We start from the raw sequence: 18,983 nt of genomic DNA on the forward strand, positions 1-18,983 counted from the left end.
TGGTCTGTTAAGTGAAGACCAAATTGGGCACTAACTTTAAGTTTCCCTTGATGACTATTCAGGATGCTTTGTTAAACAGAGGAGAAAACATGGTCTTTAACTAATCATCTAACAACATCTTGGAACTGAATTCCCAATTCCACAATTTGGTGATAGTTCCAGAAACTGTGACTGACTAAGCTTGGCTATTCCATTGGTCAGTATTTAAAAATGATTACCCCTATATGTTTATGAGTGCATAGAGAGAAGACTGAAACGATATATGAAGACATTAACAATATTTTATCTGGGTAGTGACACTAGGAATGATTTGTTCCCTTTTATGTGCTTCTTTTATGTTTCAAGTTTTCTGCAATGAGTATATATTCTTTTATAAAAAGGAAAATGAAACAAAAATTAAAATGACAATTCTAGACCCAGAAAAACTGCAACTCCCATCTAGGTATTTCTTCCTCTCTATTTATTCTCTTACTCAAAGGATTTTTTCCTCAGAATCATTCTTCCCCTTTCAGATTGTTTCCACATTGTATTCTTTTACCCCCCTACCCACCTACCACATTTCTCCCTGCTTTCTCTTCACAGTCTTCATTTCTGATGAGAAGAAAATTGACTGGTCTTCCTAATTCTCATGTTTCCTCTCCTAATCAGCTGCACGGAGAAAGCCCGGCAGCACAATTCCCTCCTAACTGCAGCCCAATTTGAGAGATGGAGAATTATAGCGTATGGCTGGGAGCATGACACCTGCTGTATACAGGTGGCAGTGTGTGCCCAGGTTCAGGGCTACAGCGTGGATGAGGTTGCTGCTTTGCATTGGCAGATTATACAGAAATGAAGTCAAGGCCAGGCCACAAGGACTCATTTTAGTGTCTGTGGCTGGAGGGAGAGACAACAATGGTGAAATAGAGTAAAAGGCTAGTATGTGTCTGCAGCAAAAGCCTGTTTTGATTTATAGCACTAAAGAAGAGATCCATTTCACTATAAATCTGGCACTCTTGGTGTGATATGGCCTACAAGTCAGGAGGCAATTTCTAAGAGGTGGTGGAAAGGAGGGTCATGTGAAGGTCATTCAACAACTGCAGCTGACGGTGTTAGGAAAACCAGAGTTCCTTTGTCCTGCATATAGCTGTTAAGTCTACAGAAGATGCCTTATTTCCTATCGCAGAATCCAGGGGCAAACAGCAAAAGAAAGAAGCCAAAAGACTTTAATGTTGTGCAGGTCAATGCCATTATTTCTGCCCTTGGCTCCGACATCAATTTGTCTGGTGACCTCATTATTTTTAGAAAGGACAGTTGCTAATGAGGATGCATTTGATGATCAAATTCATCAATGGCAGAGCAAATAACAAATGACGCAATGAAGACTCCCATTGTTAATTTTATTAGGGCTTCACTTTTCCTTCCCAAAGAGTTTTATTTCCTAGTGCAGATTTAATAAATAAAAGCTACATATTTCTTTTTGCTAGCTCTCACTCCACTAATGTAAAGATCAAACTAGGAGTTATGATGCAGAATCAGAAAACAGGCAGCGGGCTTTTGCCAATAATATCTCTAGCAATCGACAAGCACAGGAAGGGAAGAGCTTCTGAGTCCTCTGCTTTTGTGATGACATGCTCGGCAGCACACGATCAGCATACAATGCAGGCAGTTGCCGGGAAAGGGAACACAGGGTTGGAACTCTGACTCTGCCAGGTACATGCTGTGCCCTTGACATCTCTAGGTCTCAATTTGTTATCTGAGAAACTGGGATAAGCACATACTCCTGAGCTGTGAGCATTGTGTGAAATAACATGAACCTGCTTTTAGGGGTTAACCGTGCAAAGTGAGCCCACCTGCAGTCAAGGGCAGAGAAGCAAGGCAAGAATGCCCCAGCATCAGGAAACTCAGATCTGGATTTTTCCAGACTTACTCTGTAAACCCTGAGGCTTCTCTTAAACCTCTGCGTCTCTTCATATTTTCACTTGGAATGTGGCCATCACAATTTGCATTTGTATAATAGCTTTTCAAGGTGTGTTCACGTATATAACCTCATTCTACTGCAGTAAGTTTTGACTGAGGTTGGCAGGACCCATTCACCCTTTCTCCAGATGAAAAACCTGAGGTTCAGACAGGCTGATTCTCATGAAGTTGTACAGAACCTTCTCCTTCTACCAGTTCACTGTTTATATTCTCTTGTGCAAAAGCTTAGCACCCATTCCGTGGCATAAAAGCAACTTATCTTCTTCATTATCTTGTGGCCTCTGTTCAGTGAAAACAACAAGGTGGCCAGTGGCCCACTGTTATTTGAAACTGCTAAAAAGCTTAGTGACGTTTCCTCTCCATTATCTTCACTTTTAGTCTTGTATCTTGGCCAGATTCAAACGGGTATGTGCTTTAAACTCCCAAACCCCTTAGCAGATGTCAGGTTCTCATTTCAAACATACAGTAAGGCTTTGTAATGTAAAGCCCTGGACCCAGAATTGAAGAATTGGTTTCTATTTCTGATTCCAAATGTACCAACCATGACTTCAATAGTCTTACCATGAAGTGGGACACATACTTTCTTCCGATGCACCAAAGAGTGCAATCCGCATGCTGCCAGCAAGAACTCTCTAAATGACCCAATGAACCACCCAATGAACAGTGCCACTGCAAATGAGGATTATTGTCCCCATCATGGTGCTGCTATTATAAGGCACCATCCCAAGGTAGTTGGCTAAAGAATGGGTAGAAAATAAAATGACAAACTCTGGGGTAGCTCGGTGAAAGGAAAAGAAGACCATGATGGACCCCAAATCTGCAGCTACTGTGAACCCTGATGCCCAGTCCTTAATCTTTTTAAAGTCACATCATCTGAGAAATGTACATTTTATTATTTTTCTGATTCTACCAAAATGTCAAAAAACTTCTAATATGAATGTGGGAAATGAGTTGTTTACTATTTAAAAAGAGAGAAACTTCACCTGGGTCATTGAAATAGAATCAAACAAGCATGGGGTATGTCTCTGCAATCAGCTTATAAATATTCCAGATTTTTTTTTTAATTGTGTGAGTACATATTTATACACACATATTTTTTGAACTTTCTAAAACTAAATTTTTCCTACTTGTACATGAAAGTCTAAAAGAAAGCCCCTTTCTCTATACTGTAATAATGTGATTTTCTTTCCCCATCCAGTGACACTGAATTATTTTCTGCACTAATGTATAATGTTTTCATATATTAAAGATATTATGATTATATGGTTACATGCTTCTTCCTGAATGAGTAAACAAGCAGATCATTATGTGTGTGCTATTCTCTTCCAATGGAACAATTTTGAGGTTCCTGAGGGTAGAATCCTACTTAGAAGAAATATCATCACAATATATTACCATGTAAATTTCAAACAAATCAATCTTTAATTTTCACATTCTACATCTAGTTCATTTATCTAAATATTTTGCAAAAGCTCTTAAAAAATAATTTATTATTATAAAAATGTTATATTTTTTTCTTTTAGATCAATAATTTTTTCTTTTCTTCTTCTTTTGCATGTGTCATTTTCCTTTAAAAAAATTCTAGAGGAAGAACTGCTTTTCCCCTGTCCTTCCCTCCACCCAGCAGCCCCCCACTCCCTCAGGCAATCCCCACACCATTGTTCATGTCCACAAGCCATGCGTGTAAATTCTTTGGTTACCTCATTTCCTATACTGTACTTGACAACCCATGGCTATTCTTAATCCCCTCACCTCTTCACCCATTCCCCACACCTCACCCATCTGGCAACCATCAAAACACTCTCCATATCCATGATCCTGTCTCTGTTCTTGTTTGCTTAGTTTGTTTTTTAGATTTAATTGTTGATAGATATGTATTCATTGCCATTTTCTTGTTCCTAGTTTTGATCTTCTTCTTATTTATATAAGTCCCTTCAACAGTGGCTCATTGTTGTTCATTTGTAAGGATTTAGGAAGTTGTGAAGCATGAGCCAAGAACAGCCATTCATATGGGAAAGTCACTGTTTATAGCTCTAAGTTGGGTGGGACAGAGCCTCAGGGAATCTCCAGGGCAGGCAAGCAGTGTTAGCCAGATTGATGGAGCCTCAGATATGGCACCAGTTGCTGGCTCTGTGGCTCTGTGTGTGTGTGTGTGTGGGGGGGGGGTTGGAAAGGAACAATGGTCTTTGCCTGCCTTTCTGTCTGGGAGAAAGCTGTCCCCCAGCTCTTGCCTTGATGTCAAACACTTCAGTTACTCCCTGTATGTCACTGGTGCCTTTCAAGCTGATACCCCCATGCTGGGGCTCAGAGGGAGTGAGCCTGAGTAAGTTCATGTGTGGGTTCTTTAAGAGGAACTTTAGCAGTTTCTTCCAACTCAATCTCTGATGGATTTTGCAGCCAGAAGAATGGGGACTTGTCTCCTGGCACTGGAACCCTGGGCTGAGGGTCCTGGTATAGGGCTGGGATTCCTCGCTCCTGAGTTATCTCTCCTGAATTTTTATCCACCACATATGGATGTAGGAGCAGCTTTTTCCACATCTCTTCCCCTCCTACCAGTCTGGATGGATGAGATTTCTTTAACTTCGTAGCTGTCATACTTTCATTTAAGTAGATTTCTCATGGTTCTGAGTGATGGTTGTTCTATATTTTAGTTGTAATTCTGATGTGGTTGTGTGAGGAGGTGAGCTGTGTTTACCTCTGCTGTCATCTTGACTGGAAGTCCAGCCAGAGTAACTTGTAATACTCTTCCCCTGGCTCCCTCACTGGCCCACATGCCAATCAGAATTCATTCAAGGGATGCATTGAAGTTAAAAGCTCTTGAAATGTTTTTTTTTTGTTGTTGTTCACATGTCAGACATAGTCCATGGGTATTTACTTTTTGTTTTCCCTTTCTCCAGACACTCAATTAAAATGTCTGTCAAAGAATAAACTTTAAAAAACAAAGAGAATGGGAAGGGAGTTCTAGGGAGTTGCTAGTGTAGGACAGATTATGGACTTTGTAGGATCTCCAACTCTTTTGAAAATGAAGACTGCCAGTCAGCTGTCATGCATGGGAGGAAGACTCCGTGTGGGGAGGAGACCTGGACTCAGCAGTGAGCAAACCCACACAATTTCCTCAGAAAGTAAACTGAGCCTTTCACTCTCAATCACAAACAGACTACCAAGCATCCCCTCACATGAGAAGAAACCTGTAGCATGAGAGACAGGGTGAGATTCAAAAACCAAACAACCAGTTCTGGAATACATAGAAATGATTCAGGAACAAAGAGAATTTTAAAAAATTCTGATTAGTTTCTCAAAAAGATTTGAGAAGATAAGGCAACCAAAAAAATAAAAATAAGATTTCATGAAGAGATAATAATCAAAGAAAAAAATAACATTTGTAAATAAAATAATGTATCAACTAGAAACTTCAATAGAAAAGATAAAAGATAAAGTTTAAACAGATAATAAGAGAAAAAGAATAATAAGCATAGTATCAGGCTGTTATTTCATTGCCTCTAGAGAGAGAGGAAGAGAAAGAGAGAAACATTGATATGAGAGAGAAACATCAATTGGTTGCCTCACCAGGGGATCGAACCCATAACCTAGGTATGTGCCCTGACCAGGAATTGAACCTGCAGCCTTTCAGCACTGGGGACAATGCTCCAACCAACAGAGCCACACTGGCCAGGGCTTTAGCACCACCTTTTGATGTCTGCTGGGAGCAGCGGGCCTGCTAGGCTTTTCAGGATTTTCACAATTTTTAAGGCACAAGCTTTTTTTTTTTTCCCCAGAAATAAAAAGAATTCTCTAAAATTTTCTTGTCTACGCCCTGACTGGTGTGGCTCAGTGGACTGGACATCGTCCCACAAACTAAAAGTTCTCTGGTTCAATTCCCAGTCATGGCACATGCCTGGGCTGTAAGCCAGGTCTCCAGTTGGGGGCGTGCAAAAGGCAGCCTGCATATCAATGTTTCTCTCCCTTTCTTTCTCCCTCTCTCTAAAGATAAATAAAAATAAGAAAATAAAAAATAAATAAACTTTTCTTGGATACAGAGGCGGATTTAATGGTGGATGCACCGGGCACGCACCCTGGGCCCTGAATTCTGAAGGGCCCCAAAAAACCCTAACTTTACACTTTTTTGTAATGACCCCAAGTTTGGTTTCATATGCGCAATTTTAATTATGTACGAGTTTACAATTGGTGGTAATACCTGATAGTATGTTTATATTCACTTATTTTCATTATTTCATTGCTATGCTGCATACTATACACATACTACACTGCATAGGCCCCGTGCAGCTGCACTACCACTCATTGGAGCAATAGAATCATATTTGCTACTTTGTACTTACAAAGGTTCTCCTGCAGTGCAGACTTAACGATATACGCAAATACGCAGGGATGTAAATTAGTTTGTAAATATGTACTTGTTTCACATACGGTTTTAAAAATAGTTTTCTGTGCATATAAATAAATATTCAGGTAAGTTGAAATTATATTAAAATAAAATTAATTCCTATTGTTGAAATTATATTAAGATAAAATTAATTCCTGTTGTTACATCAGTACCTGGATTTCTGTAGTTTATGAATAATTAATAAATAAATAGTACATAATAGTTTTTATTTATTTAAAAATATGGTTAACATGTATTTTTATTTTCCCTGTCTCTCTCTTTTTTTTAAGGGGCCCAATATTTTCTTCTGCGCCCGGGGCCTCAACCGACCTTAATCCACCTCTGCTTGGATATGTACATTTTACCTACCTGTCCAAAAATTTTCTAATGATATAAAATACCACCAGGCCTAACATAGCCACCTTTACCACTGGCACATTCACCACTATAGCCTTTATTGCCACCACAGCCAGCACTGTCAAAGTCCCATTCACCACCAGAGCCACCTTCTGCTGCCATAATTATCCTGATTTTGACATGTACACATCAGACTTCATCACATATGAATTTTAGAGAGCAACTGAGTGCAAACTATGTACTATGGCTAATTATTTACTAAGTAATTGAATAGTATAATGAAGATTTTAGAAGAGATACTTAATATAAGTGGCCAGACCTATTTACTGATGTTCTAATTTTAATGCACTTTCTTTTTTTATCTCTCTTTCTGTGGGTTCGATCTCTGGTCAGGGCACATAACTAGGCTGTGGGTTCAACCCCTGGGTGCAGGAGTGTATGGGAGGCAACCAATCAATGCTTCTCTCTCACACCCATGTTTTTCTCTCTCTCTCCCTCTTTCTCAAAAAAAGAATAAATGTACATATTTTAAAAATAGCTCTGATTTTAAGTTGGTTATTTTAAAATACAATATATTGATCTATCTTCAAAATGAATATACAAATATTGTCTAAATTTAGGTGTGGTTAAAACCATAATAAGACACCACTGTATACTTACTATAGTGGCTAAAAATAAACAAACTGACTGACAGAGACACAGAACAACTGAAATTCTCATGTAGTTCCATGGGAATACACAGTTCATCAGTTTCTTAAAAAGTTAAACACACTAACCAGATGACCCAGCAATCTTCCCCCTAGGTATTTACCCAAGGGAAATGAAAAATTACATCCAAACAAAAAGCTTGTAAGTGAATATTTACAGCAAATTTATTCATAATTTCCCCAAACAGGAAATCACCCAAATGTCTGTGAACTGATGATGAGATAAACAAATTATGGCTCTTCCATACAACGGAATAGTATTCAGCATGAGAAGGAATGAACTTATACAGCAACATGGATGAATCTCAGATTCATTATGCTGAGTGAAAGAAGCCAGACTCAAACTGTTGCATATTATATGATTCCACTTACCTGACATTCTGCAAAAGGTATAACTGTAAGAGTAGATGACAAATTAGTGGTTGCCAAGAATGAGGTTAACTAAATAGGGGTCTAAGGGAATTTTTGGGTGATGATGGAACTGTTTTATACATTGACTGTGGTGGTAGTGGTTACATAATATATGAGGGTATGAATTTCTCAAAATTCATTGAACTGTACCCCTAAGAGTATTTATATTGTATGTATTTTTTTTTAACCTCAATAAACCTAAGACTACAGTTCAGTGTGGTAATCTGAAGATAAATGAGTTTAAAATATGTGTTATTTTTCATTGTATACCTAAAGATACAAATGAAAGCCAACAACCTCACTATCCCTGTAGCAAAGACAGTTTAATTCTATTGCTGGTTTAAGTCAGGGAAAGGCTACCGTGTTACCATAGCTGCAAGCTATTATTGAAACCTGTGATATTAAATTATGACTCACATGTAGGGGCAGACTGAGAAACAACCAGACGAAGTCACCCAAGGGCTTTTCATTTTTAGGAATCTTGGCCATGTTTTCTTCATGAACATATGAGAAACCCTGTGATGTCAGTAAACATAAGGGATTAAAAGAAGAAAAGCTAGAAATTTTTTGGCTAAATTTAAAGGCAATTCTAAAAATTTTATGCTAGTTCTAAGGTTAAGACTCTTAATTTTCTCTTGTTTGTTACAGAAGTAATTTCCCATAGCTGGATTGCTGAAACAATGACAAGTGGGGGACTGACCTTTCCTCTACCTCTTGACTTTCCCATGACATCATGCTTTTCTAATTTAAAAAGTGGATGGTGTACAGACTGAGAGTAGGTTTCAAAGTTAGGAGAATTCTTTGCAGTGGGGCTCAAATTAGCAAGTTGTGGAAATTTATTCAAAATGCTTTTAAGGTAGAAATATAAATCTTAACAAGCACATATATTTTAAAACTATATTAAAGATGGGTTACTGCAGAGATTGCCTTGCACCCACCTGACAACCTGTAAAAATTAAAATCATATCCACTAGCCCTAGGTTAGTGCTTCCCATGTGCTAAGGAGGGCCTGCATCTGTGTACCTCCAGAGTGGCAGCTCTTAACCATTCCCTGCCTTGCTGTTTATGACCTTAGAATCCCAAATAGCCCAGAGTTCCTCACAGGCACCATGCTAGTGCTTGCTTCCATGCCTTTGTCCATCCATTCCTCTATTCAACAAATACATTCTGACTATCCACTGTGTGTGTCTGTTAGTGATTGAACTGCGTCTCCCCTGACAAATGTATATGGTGAAGTTCTAAAACTCTGCACCTCAGAAAGTGACCTTATTTGAAAAGAGAATCATTGCAGATGTCATTAGTTAAGCTGAGGTCATACTGGATGCATGGGCCCCTTAATCCTATACAAATTGTGTCATCATGAAAAATAAAAATTTGGGCACACACAGGGAGAACACCATGTGAAAAAGGCAGAAAGCAGGTGATGTGTCTACAAGCCAAGGAAGGACAGGATCACCACCTGACCACCACAAGCTAGGGGAGAGCCTCAGAACACATCCTCCCTCCCAGCCCTCGGGGAACCAACCCTGCCAGGATCTTGACCTTGTACTTATAACTACTATAACTGTGAGAGAGTAAATTTCTGTTGTTTAAACCAAACCAAACCAGACAAAACCCAAAACAAATCCTCCCAAAACAAACAAACAAAAAACTATACAAAAATAAATTTCCTCCTGATAAGACGATTCTGCAGCAAGCAGATACTCCTTTAAGGGGCTGTACGGAGGTGGCAGTTTGTAACACTGCTCCAGTGTGGACTGGGCCCCTGGCTGTGCATGCCTGGCGCTGCTGCCCCACCACAGCTTTCCTTCACTGATGAACTCACTCTCATCTCCTCTGACTTTTCTCAGATTTGAATCTTCAACACCTTAAAGGTTTTATTAACTTTTAAAGCAACTAGGATAATCTTTCCTGGCAGAAAAGAGGGCCGGTTGTGGGAGGTTTGACTAGTAGCTTGTGGGCTAGGTCTGGCGTCATGGTTTTTGGGGAAATTGACAGACTTTCCCTCTGGCAAGGGCACCATCACACACCCAGTTTGGGGCATCTGGACAACCCCAGGAGCCTTGCATAGCAGCTGTCACACCGATTTCCAAGTGCAGAGACCTGAGCCATGACCTAATGACATTTTCCTGGCAGGCTCTTACCTCTGAATCTCATTGATTTGTCTAACACACTCTGTGAACATCAATCAGTCACCACTCAAAGCCAAGATTCAAAAATTGCTTTAAAATAGCAGGAGATGTTCAAGACATAATTTCTGTGACTTAGTCATTAACTTGTTTATATCCTAATCCTTACTTCTTTTTCATATCCCTTTTTCTCAATTATTTTTCCCTGCTTTGTGTTTCTGTAGCAGCCTCCTCTAGTCACTAAGATAGTTTGGTAAGCAAGTCATGCTCTTGATCTTAGATAGCAGTCAATAGGGATGGAGGAATTTTTAAAAATATTATTCATTATATATTTAACTTCCCATTATTCTACTTACATTTCCCTTGCTTAAAAATTTTCTTTTCTTTGCCAGAAAAGAGTGGTTAGATTTACATATTTGGAGGCATAAAAATACCCATGTATGATGATAGTTTATGCTATGTTATTCTATGATAACTCAAAGCCCCAAGCACCCTAGTATATCAGATATCAATGGATGTTTTCATATATAAATATAGCTATGAATCTTTGTTGTGGACCCCCCACCACCAGGGCTCAGGTTTGCCCTCCTTTCATCCCCTCATTTCACACAGTCCATCTTCCATCCCCGCCTTCGGAAGCCGACGGCCTCTGCCTCCTTCTAGTAATTGCTGGAAATATACATCTTTAACTTGAGTGTGCAAGACTGATGTCTGGCATTCTTTAACTAAAGCACAGATACTGCCTTATTTCTAAAGTTGCCTATTATCCAAATTCTAGTGCTTTATTCAACCCATCAACAAAAATATCTTAAATATGTAGTGTGTTCATGGAACCTGACTAGATCCTAAGTATAATCCAGAAGAAGTGGAAACAATATAGCTTACATTTTCATTGATCTTGAAAAAAACTCTCTATGCTTTTGTAAAATCAGTCAGCACACTTTCAATTTTAAAGTCCTAAGATTACAAAGCACTTGTGTGAGGATAGGGACACCCTGGCCATTTGCTGTAAGGCTAAATTTCCTATGCAAACTTTCCCACTGCCTACACTTTCTTCCTGTATTTCCTACCTTGAGGGTGCATTTCCCCAACGTACTTCTTCAGCTTAGGTTTTCTGCAGGTTCTACCCTCCCACAAACAGTCATCAGCACTTTCCTGTCCCAGTAACTTAGCTTTTCAGTCGTTGTTTCTTCTCCTTCACCTGTCTTGCAAATGGCTGTCATTTCACTCCCACTGAATACACCCATCCCTTTCAGACAAAACCACGGCGCCTACCTGCTGCATGCCTTGCATGGTCTGCTGCAGGAACTGGAGCTGCTGGTCCTTGGTGAGGTTCTCTTCTGCTCGGAAAAGCTGTTCCTTTTCTTGTTTCAGCAGCTCCACTTCATTCCTGTAGGCATCCAGCTGCCAGCGGAGACTGTCGTTTTCCTCTTTCAGAGCGTAGGCCTGAGCAGCCAGGGCTGGAGGACAAACAGAATTGCATTCAAGGGGGTTACTTTCTGCTGAGACTGAGTGGCCTTCTAGGGAAAATGAGTCTCACCCAAATTCATAACGTGCCTTGTTTCTTACCACCTTAGAAGTAAAACTGAAACGCCTTATTCCAGGGCTCTGTGCAGTGGGTGAGCATTAGTTCTTTTGCAATTTTCATCTATTTTATTTGTCTTGTTTTTGTGTGTGTCTTGACCTGTCCCCCATCCTAGGCACTCTCTTGGAAATCAGTATGTGTAGATCAGCAAGGTTAGCATTCAGCATTCTGGGCAGCAGTTGCATCTGCCACACTGCTGTCCTCTCCCTTTCCGCAGGGCTGCTTAGCTCCTCGGGGAGCCGCCTTCTTTCACACAATCAGCTCCACAGGTTGAGGCGGCAGCAGCAGCCCGTGGGAGGGCGGAATTTATATGCACACCATCCCCCCTGCTCCACTGCTGGGACAAATTGCACAAACTGTTTTTCTCTAACTCTTATCAGAATGGTAACCTAGTTTCATCTGTTTCACCAACAGATTAAAACACCCTTTCTCTACAAGGCTGAGTGATTACTCTAATATTCCCTCCTGAAACCTGAAGCTCTCTATATGTAGATTCAGACCTCAGTCCCATCTCCATTTACTGAGAAACTGAGACCATTCTCACAGGGTCTTACATACCTCAAGGCTTCAGAAACAACTGAAACTGAGTAAGAAAGAAGAGTTAATGATTAAAGGAAATCAAGGATAGGGACCCCCACCCCCCACATTCCAGCCAATTGCTTTGTGGTCTCTCTGATATGAATATTACCTGGCTGGACACTCACCATACATAATGGACACTGGGCCAAGAGCTTCATATGCACTAACTCACTTTTATAACTAACCCCCATCAGACCTATGACACAGTGGCTGCTTTATCCCCTCTTAACAGATGAGAATAACAGGGCACAGAAAAGTCAGAGGATTTGTCTGATCCCACACAGTGAGTAACACAGTGTTCACACCCAGGCTGCTGGCTCTCAGTCACCAGGCTATTCTGCCATTCTAGATGTGTTTAGTTCTTACCAGGCTGTTCAAACCCAGTCTTTAATTCTCCCCCTCTCCTTTCCCACCAGTTTTCCACACTTTTTTCTCTCTCCCACAGAAAATTAATTCTCTACTTTGGGAAACAAGAGGAAAGTGAAAGAAGAATTTAAAAACTTGTTATCAGTAAACTCCTCACAGAAATAAGTTCCAGTTTGTTGGGGCAGGGTGTGGACCTCAGTCCAGGTTCTCAGTCCATGTTCATCTCTACCACCACCCCAGTCCCAATCAGAGGGCCAGGTCCAGAGTAGCCTCTTTCTTACATGTTCCACTCATACCTTACAGTACAAGGAAGACAGATCTGTACTGGGATGCGGAGACACCCTGCTGAAGTCTCTCCTCAAATATCAAACAGCAATTTACCTTAATAACAGTTTTATAGTTGAGTGTTTTACAGTATTCTACTTTTCACAGTGATAATCTATGAATTGTAAACACTAAAATACTAATCAAATAGAATGCAATTAACCAGAAAATTCCCGACTCAGACTATTAGGGATCAATTAGTCAACAAGCATTTACTGCATATATACTCTGTGCCCAAACTTGTCCCAGCACGCTTGGATCAGAAAAGGAAATAAAATATGTCTCTTCTCTCAAGAAGCTTAAACTATAATAGCAACTGACACATTTGAATGAAACTAACATATTCAAAGGAAGAGAGGAGCTGCCTGGCATATAGTAAGCACTCAATAAAAGTTGGTTGAATGAATAAAGAAGCAACAGTGTCAAAATATATGACAAGAAAATCACCCTACAAGTGTTCAGAGAAGAGAAAAATGCAGACTGGAATAATCAAAGTGGGCTTCAAAGTATGAAATCCAAGAGCTGGGGGAGGACATCTAATTAGGAGCAAAAAATAAGCCAAAGTCCAGAGATGAGAATTGAAGAGAGAAAATTCGGGGCAGGAAGCAGGGGAAGGTTGGCCAAAAAGGCAAGAGTCTGTGTAGAAGCAGATGAGATAGGTGAACCATGTCAGGTGATGAGAGAGGATGGAGGCTCAGAAGTCAGAATACAGAGTTGGGCTTAATGGGGTGACCAACTGAGAAACACCAAAGGTGCTTGAGCCGGGGAAGGACATGAGGAAACTGGTGATTTAGGAAAATTAGTCTGGCACTGGCGCGTGGAATAAATGGAATAAATAAGGGAAATTTTATTTGGTGTATATGTGGGTGCAAAATAAAGAGCGCCAATTTTACAGTTTTTAGGAATATAAAATCAGAAATGACCCAGGTTATCCCCAGGAACAAGCTAGTGTTTTTTGACATTGTGTAGCCCAACTTCAGATCTTGTCCATGCCATGAGACAAGAAATCCTGACAATTCAGTTTACCAATCCCTAAGGAAATGGCTATGAGGCATCAGTCAAGAGAGGGATGTTGGAATAGGACAAAACTACAGAAAATGCAAATGATGAAAAAAGTGTTGGCACCACATAAGCACATTACTACATTTAGTAGCATTCAAAGACACTTAAGTCATTTCCTTAGGAAGCTCTATTTGGTCCTTTCTCAGTTCAAACTGGCATTTTTATTATCATAACTGATAGCAGGTGCTTGTGAAGAAATCGATTAGTATGCAGGGATGAAAATTGCATTTTCCAAATGAATTGCATAGTCTGCAAGTTATGCTGAAATTTGTGTAGCAAAATGCAAGCAGCTATAAAGCATGTGCCAACAACATTATTTAAATAAATTATCTGAACATAAATACATATTGGAAAGTGCACCATCCATTATTTTAGGGGTACTCTTATAAGCCTGTGAAATAGCACTGCTGAGAATTCTTATTCTTGGCTAAACCAAGTGACCACTGTTCCTGCCAAGTAGGATACAATGTTGTTTGCATTTCTGGAATAGAAATGTGATATCATTACATATATTTAAAAACCCAGTAGCTCCACTCATCCCAACCCCCACCCCCTAAAAACCAATACCATAGCCAATCCCATCATGTTTTAATAATTGGAGCATATAACTTATTTACATTCCTGATTAAATTATTTCAAGCTAGATATTTGAAAATAAAAAGTGGTTTCTCATGTGGCAGCAAAGTGGTTCTCTTCTAAAGGGTGAAATTGTATATCCACTCCACTTAACTTCAAGCAACCTGCCTGTAAACATTCCCCAGCATCACACTGCAGCCAGTGCCCAGGCCGCCCTTCAGAAGCTTCCTGGAAGAAGCTGGATTATGTTTCTTGGACCAGAGCTCTAAAAGACACAAAATACTAATAATTTCTAACTTAATATAATTTCTTGGTGTATTAAAAATTAAGAAACTTTAAAAGGTCAATTCTTTCATTTCTTTTCTTTTCCTCTTTAGTTCTTTCTGGGACACTATATTAAATTAAGTGGTTTTGAAAAATGTGTAATCGAGTGCAAGGATTAAAAATAAACGATGGTATTCATCTTTTTGTAAGAATCCCCAAGGAGTGCACTGTGTTCCAATAAATGGAATATTTAGCTAAGAACCACCACATGCAGATTACCAATTTTCAATTAAAAAAAAGAATAAGACACTTTAAAAGTAAACCATTCTGAACATGACTAAATCTCCTTTGATGATTTTAAAGGCACCAAATCTAGTGATGCCTCTGGATTATCATTAATGCATTCTCCGACCAACTGTTGAGAAGGCACATGTGAGGAGCGGTGGCATCCACAAGGACACTGTTGGGCAGTCCTTGGTTTACACTTGTTCAGGACCTTAGAAAAATTGTTACTGCAGTTTTCTGATTGGATCAAACATGAAATAACAATATTGGAAAAGCTTTGCTAAACAAGATTACATTCCACTTTACAAATTAGCACTAGACTACTAAAATTACCAGTGATGCTAGTATGAAAATTGATCCAAAGATTAAATCACACCGCTGAAGAAGGAATTTAAAGGTGTTCCATCACCTCACCATACTGTTTCCCAGATTCTACATAAACCATTATTTTTTATATTAATTATGGTCAAAGTGACCTCCTCCTCTGTTTCTTGTATTACTTGTGTTTCCATGAAAACAGATAATGGCATGCTTAACTTCTTTAAGTAAATAATCTGGTGAAAACCTTGAAAGCTCTTTCTTACCAGCCTGAGCCAGCCTCTGAAAAATAATTAGCACTATATGAAAAATGTAAGTTATTTTGGGTTATGTCCCAGTAAGCTAATAGTATGTTAATATCTTTTTCATGCTCAGGCAAGAGATAACTAAATAATAAAAAACTTTAACATATTGTTTCTAACAATATCTGGATTTCTCAAGAATAGCTCATCTTTGTGTCTTGGGGAACTCTGTTTAATATTCTCCCTCTGCTTTGCCAGATGTCCTCCTGGGACGCTGCTGAACTATGCACTTCTTCCCGCATGCAAGGAAGGTCCTTGTCAAGGATTTCATCAATTGCTGCCCAGGCAGGGTGTTTTGCTGACAGGATCAGAACTCTGGATGACTGGATGGGTCTGAGGCATCGAAGTATTCCCATGATATCTGCTCATCTTCCAGCCACAATGACTTAGAGATTTTCCAGGCTTCAGGCCCCTCTGCATTCTGACTCTCCTTGCGGTGCCTGAGGTGTCCTGGTGACCTGTGGCAGAGGCAGCACACCGTGTACCCAACCTCATGCTTTTCTTTGCTTGGTGCAGTGCTGCTCCTGAGAGGCAAGAGCCTTAGGGTTGCCATGGCTAGTTTTTACCAATGGAGCATGAAATCCCCCCTCCTCCTGCGGTGGCTGGAATGGGCCTGGGCCTCTGCATCCCCGCACAGAGAACAGGTGCCAAGAGACCAAGAATATCTGCTTTGGAGTTTTCTGTACCCAAGAAGTAAAATCTTTTGGTTAGGCCATTGAAGATTTGGGACTTATTTATAAACCAGTTGGTGTTACTCAAACCCAATGTTTCCTAGCGACTGGCCCACATAAGAATCTCCTTGTGGGCATGCTGAAGCACCTATTTCTGGACCGTGCAATATGGTATGTCTGGGATGAAGCCTGAGAATTTGCTGATGCTGCCAAGTCCACACTTTGGGAACCACTGCTCATTCTCACACCTGGTTCCTGAATTGGGGTTCTGCTTGGCTTATCTGGACAAACAATTCTGAAGGAACTACATGCTTGGCTTGTCATTCTGGTTTCATTCCTTGACCCCAGTTCCAAGCTCTGCACCCTTAAGGTGGACCTGTCTCAGCCCAGTCCCAACGGTCTGGGTACCTCCTTAGGGAGTGAGGAGGAGATTTGGGCAAAAAAGTCACTAACCTGTTTTGCTTCTCTGTTTTCCCCAAATAACAGCAGCAATACTCACAGTAGTAATAGTAATAGTGGCAGTAACAGCTAATGATTTTTATTATTATGTGTCAGGCAATGTGATATATTTGCAAAATCGCCTTTCACCCTCACAAAAACATAATATAGAAAATATGATTATTATTTCTATTTCCCAGGTGATAAAACTGAGTTTGAGAGACAGGGGGTTGCACAGGCTTATACTGGTTGGACTGCAGGGCTTCTGCTCAGCAAGTGACTCCAGAACCACACTCTCAGATGCATGTCACTGGGTTGGCCTAGTGCCGGTAGATGCTATGGCTCTAGGGAGGAGGAAACCAGGACCCTTCAGAGGTGGCTGACTTGTTCCTAAAGAGGGAAAACACTCCATTCGTGCCTCTGTTGAGGGAAGTGTTCTGTTGGAGAGAGGCTCTGCTATGAAAGCAGAGAGGATGGCCTCTTTTTAAAATAAACACACATACGTTTTCTGCAGGAGAAATTTGGAAATGTTCCATATAGAAGGTTAAACTCACCCACCTGGCTGTCTTGAAGGCTGATTCAAACCACTCAGGGATCCCTTCTTCTGCTCTGTGTCTCTCTCCTCTAAGTGGCCACACTGATAGCCACAGACTGCTGGGCCTCAGTACATAGTTAATAAGTTTCCATTTAGAGTGCTGTGTCCAGGGATTCATGCTGTTCTTGGGACTCGTGAAGGACTACCATTAGAGGGACTACCCCATCCATCTGAAGTCACCTGTGTTCTGCTTTTGTGTCCTGCACCCTGTCTTCAGGGTCTGAATGGGCTGAGGTGAAGGCACTGGCTCCATGGGCTGCAGTCAGTTGCGTGAGTGCCTGCCAGTGTCCCAGCTCAGAGCTGGAAGCATTGCGGGGTGCCTGCCACACAGCCAGTCTCCTGCTAGATAGCCTCTTATAGGACCAATGCACCACAATCCATCTGTGTTTCAGTAATAGCTGTATCGACACTGAAATAGCAATTTTCCTCAAATTGCTCATGGAAATTCCTTCTGCTATATTTTTGCAGGATTATTATTATTACAACTTAGGAGTGACACAATGTTTTATATTTACAGCATGTATTATACTCTGTGCATTAGTTATTGGGGAGAGCTAAACAGAAGCACAATACAGTGTCCATTTCCATCTTTGTGTGAGACCGATAGAAGAAGGGTAATTTGGGGAGTGCCAGTAAGCTAGATCCTGTTATCACAATAGCTTAAATGTGAATCTGGAGGCACAGTAACGGGAAGGTGACTCGGGAAAAATATCCTCTGTCCCTCCCTCCGCAGAGCCTTCCTAATGAAGTGGTCTGCACTGTGAGCTGCTTCTGGGCCACTGACACTATTGAGAATTCACCTCACGCGTTGTCGCTTTCCCATTGGCATTATCCTCTGATACCTCCCACATCCACCCCGACTGTCTTCAGAGGAACATAGGAGAAGGGAAAAGGCATGCCCACTCCTTCCAACAGCAGGATGAGCCTGCCCTTTAGAATGTTGTTGAAAGACACTGTGTGGGTGCGGGAGGCCTTTTGAGCACCTCTGCAGTGGCCCTTGTGAACCTTGGCTCAGTCCTACACCAGATTCAGCGAGGCTCCTGCCTGGCTTCAGACATCCCTCCCGGCAGCTATCTAGGTGTGCATCTGGCGGCAGCCTCTGAAAGCTGCCCTGGGAGGGGCTGTCCCCACAGTGTGTTCTGTGGTAGGGTTACAGAAGAGGAGGCTGCTTCTGGGAAAGGAGAGTGGGGGGAGGGCACTTCCCTGAAGGTGGGGCTGAGCTGTGCTGGACTGGGAGGCAGGCTCACACCTGGGACCTGGGTATGCCGAGGGGGGGCACGACTGGGGCTGCCACACCGTGGACACCGTTCCCACAGAGGCCCCAGCAGTCTCCAGCAGGAACAAGTGCCAACGCTGACAGGGCAGGCGGATTAGACTTGTCTTCTTTCTCATTTTCAACTTCTATTTCCATTTCCAAGATACAGGACTACCTTTTTCCTACACTCTCAAGGCTTTAAAGGTGCTTTTTAGGGGGTCAGACTTAGACAGATTAACCACATAATGACAAAGGTTTTCAGGAACAGTCCCTCTCCCTTGCCCATGGCACCCCTACTTCATGGACAGAATGTTCCACTGGGGAACAGCACTCCACCAGTGGCTTTTGCTGTGTGCGACTTCACCCTCAGTCATCGTTACCCAAAGGGAGAAACGACCCTTCCCGTGAAGGAAGTCCTCCTC

The 18,983-nt window shown here is 41.1% G+C and overlaps 1 protein-coding gene across 3 annotated transcripts in view; it reads right to left on the bottom strand.

Moving 5' to 3' along the window:
- The window catches only part of ENOX1 (ecto-NOX disulfide-thiol exchanger 1), a 303,179-nt gene that overhangs the window by 123,782 nt on the left and 160,414 nt on the right, over positions 1-18,983 (bottom strand). For all 3 annotated transcript variants that reach the window (XM_090258345.1, XM_090258343.1, XM_090258342.1), the window contains one exon: positions 11,217-11,401. In XM_090258345.1, coding sequence (XP_090114471.1) covers positions 11,217-11,401 — 185 coding nt within the window. The remainder of the gene's footprint in view (positions 1-11,216; positions 11,402-18,983) is intronic.

Source organism: Furipterus horrens, unplaced genomic scaffold, assembly GCF_987537825.1.
Source record: "Furipterus horrens unplaced genomic scaffold, mFurHor1.1.pri manual_scaffold_12, whole genome shotgun sequence".
Classification (NCBI taxonomy): domain Eukaryota; kingdom Metazoa; phylum Chordata; class Mammalia; order Chiroptera; family Furipteridae; genus Furipterus; species Furipterus horrens.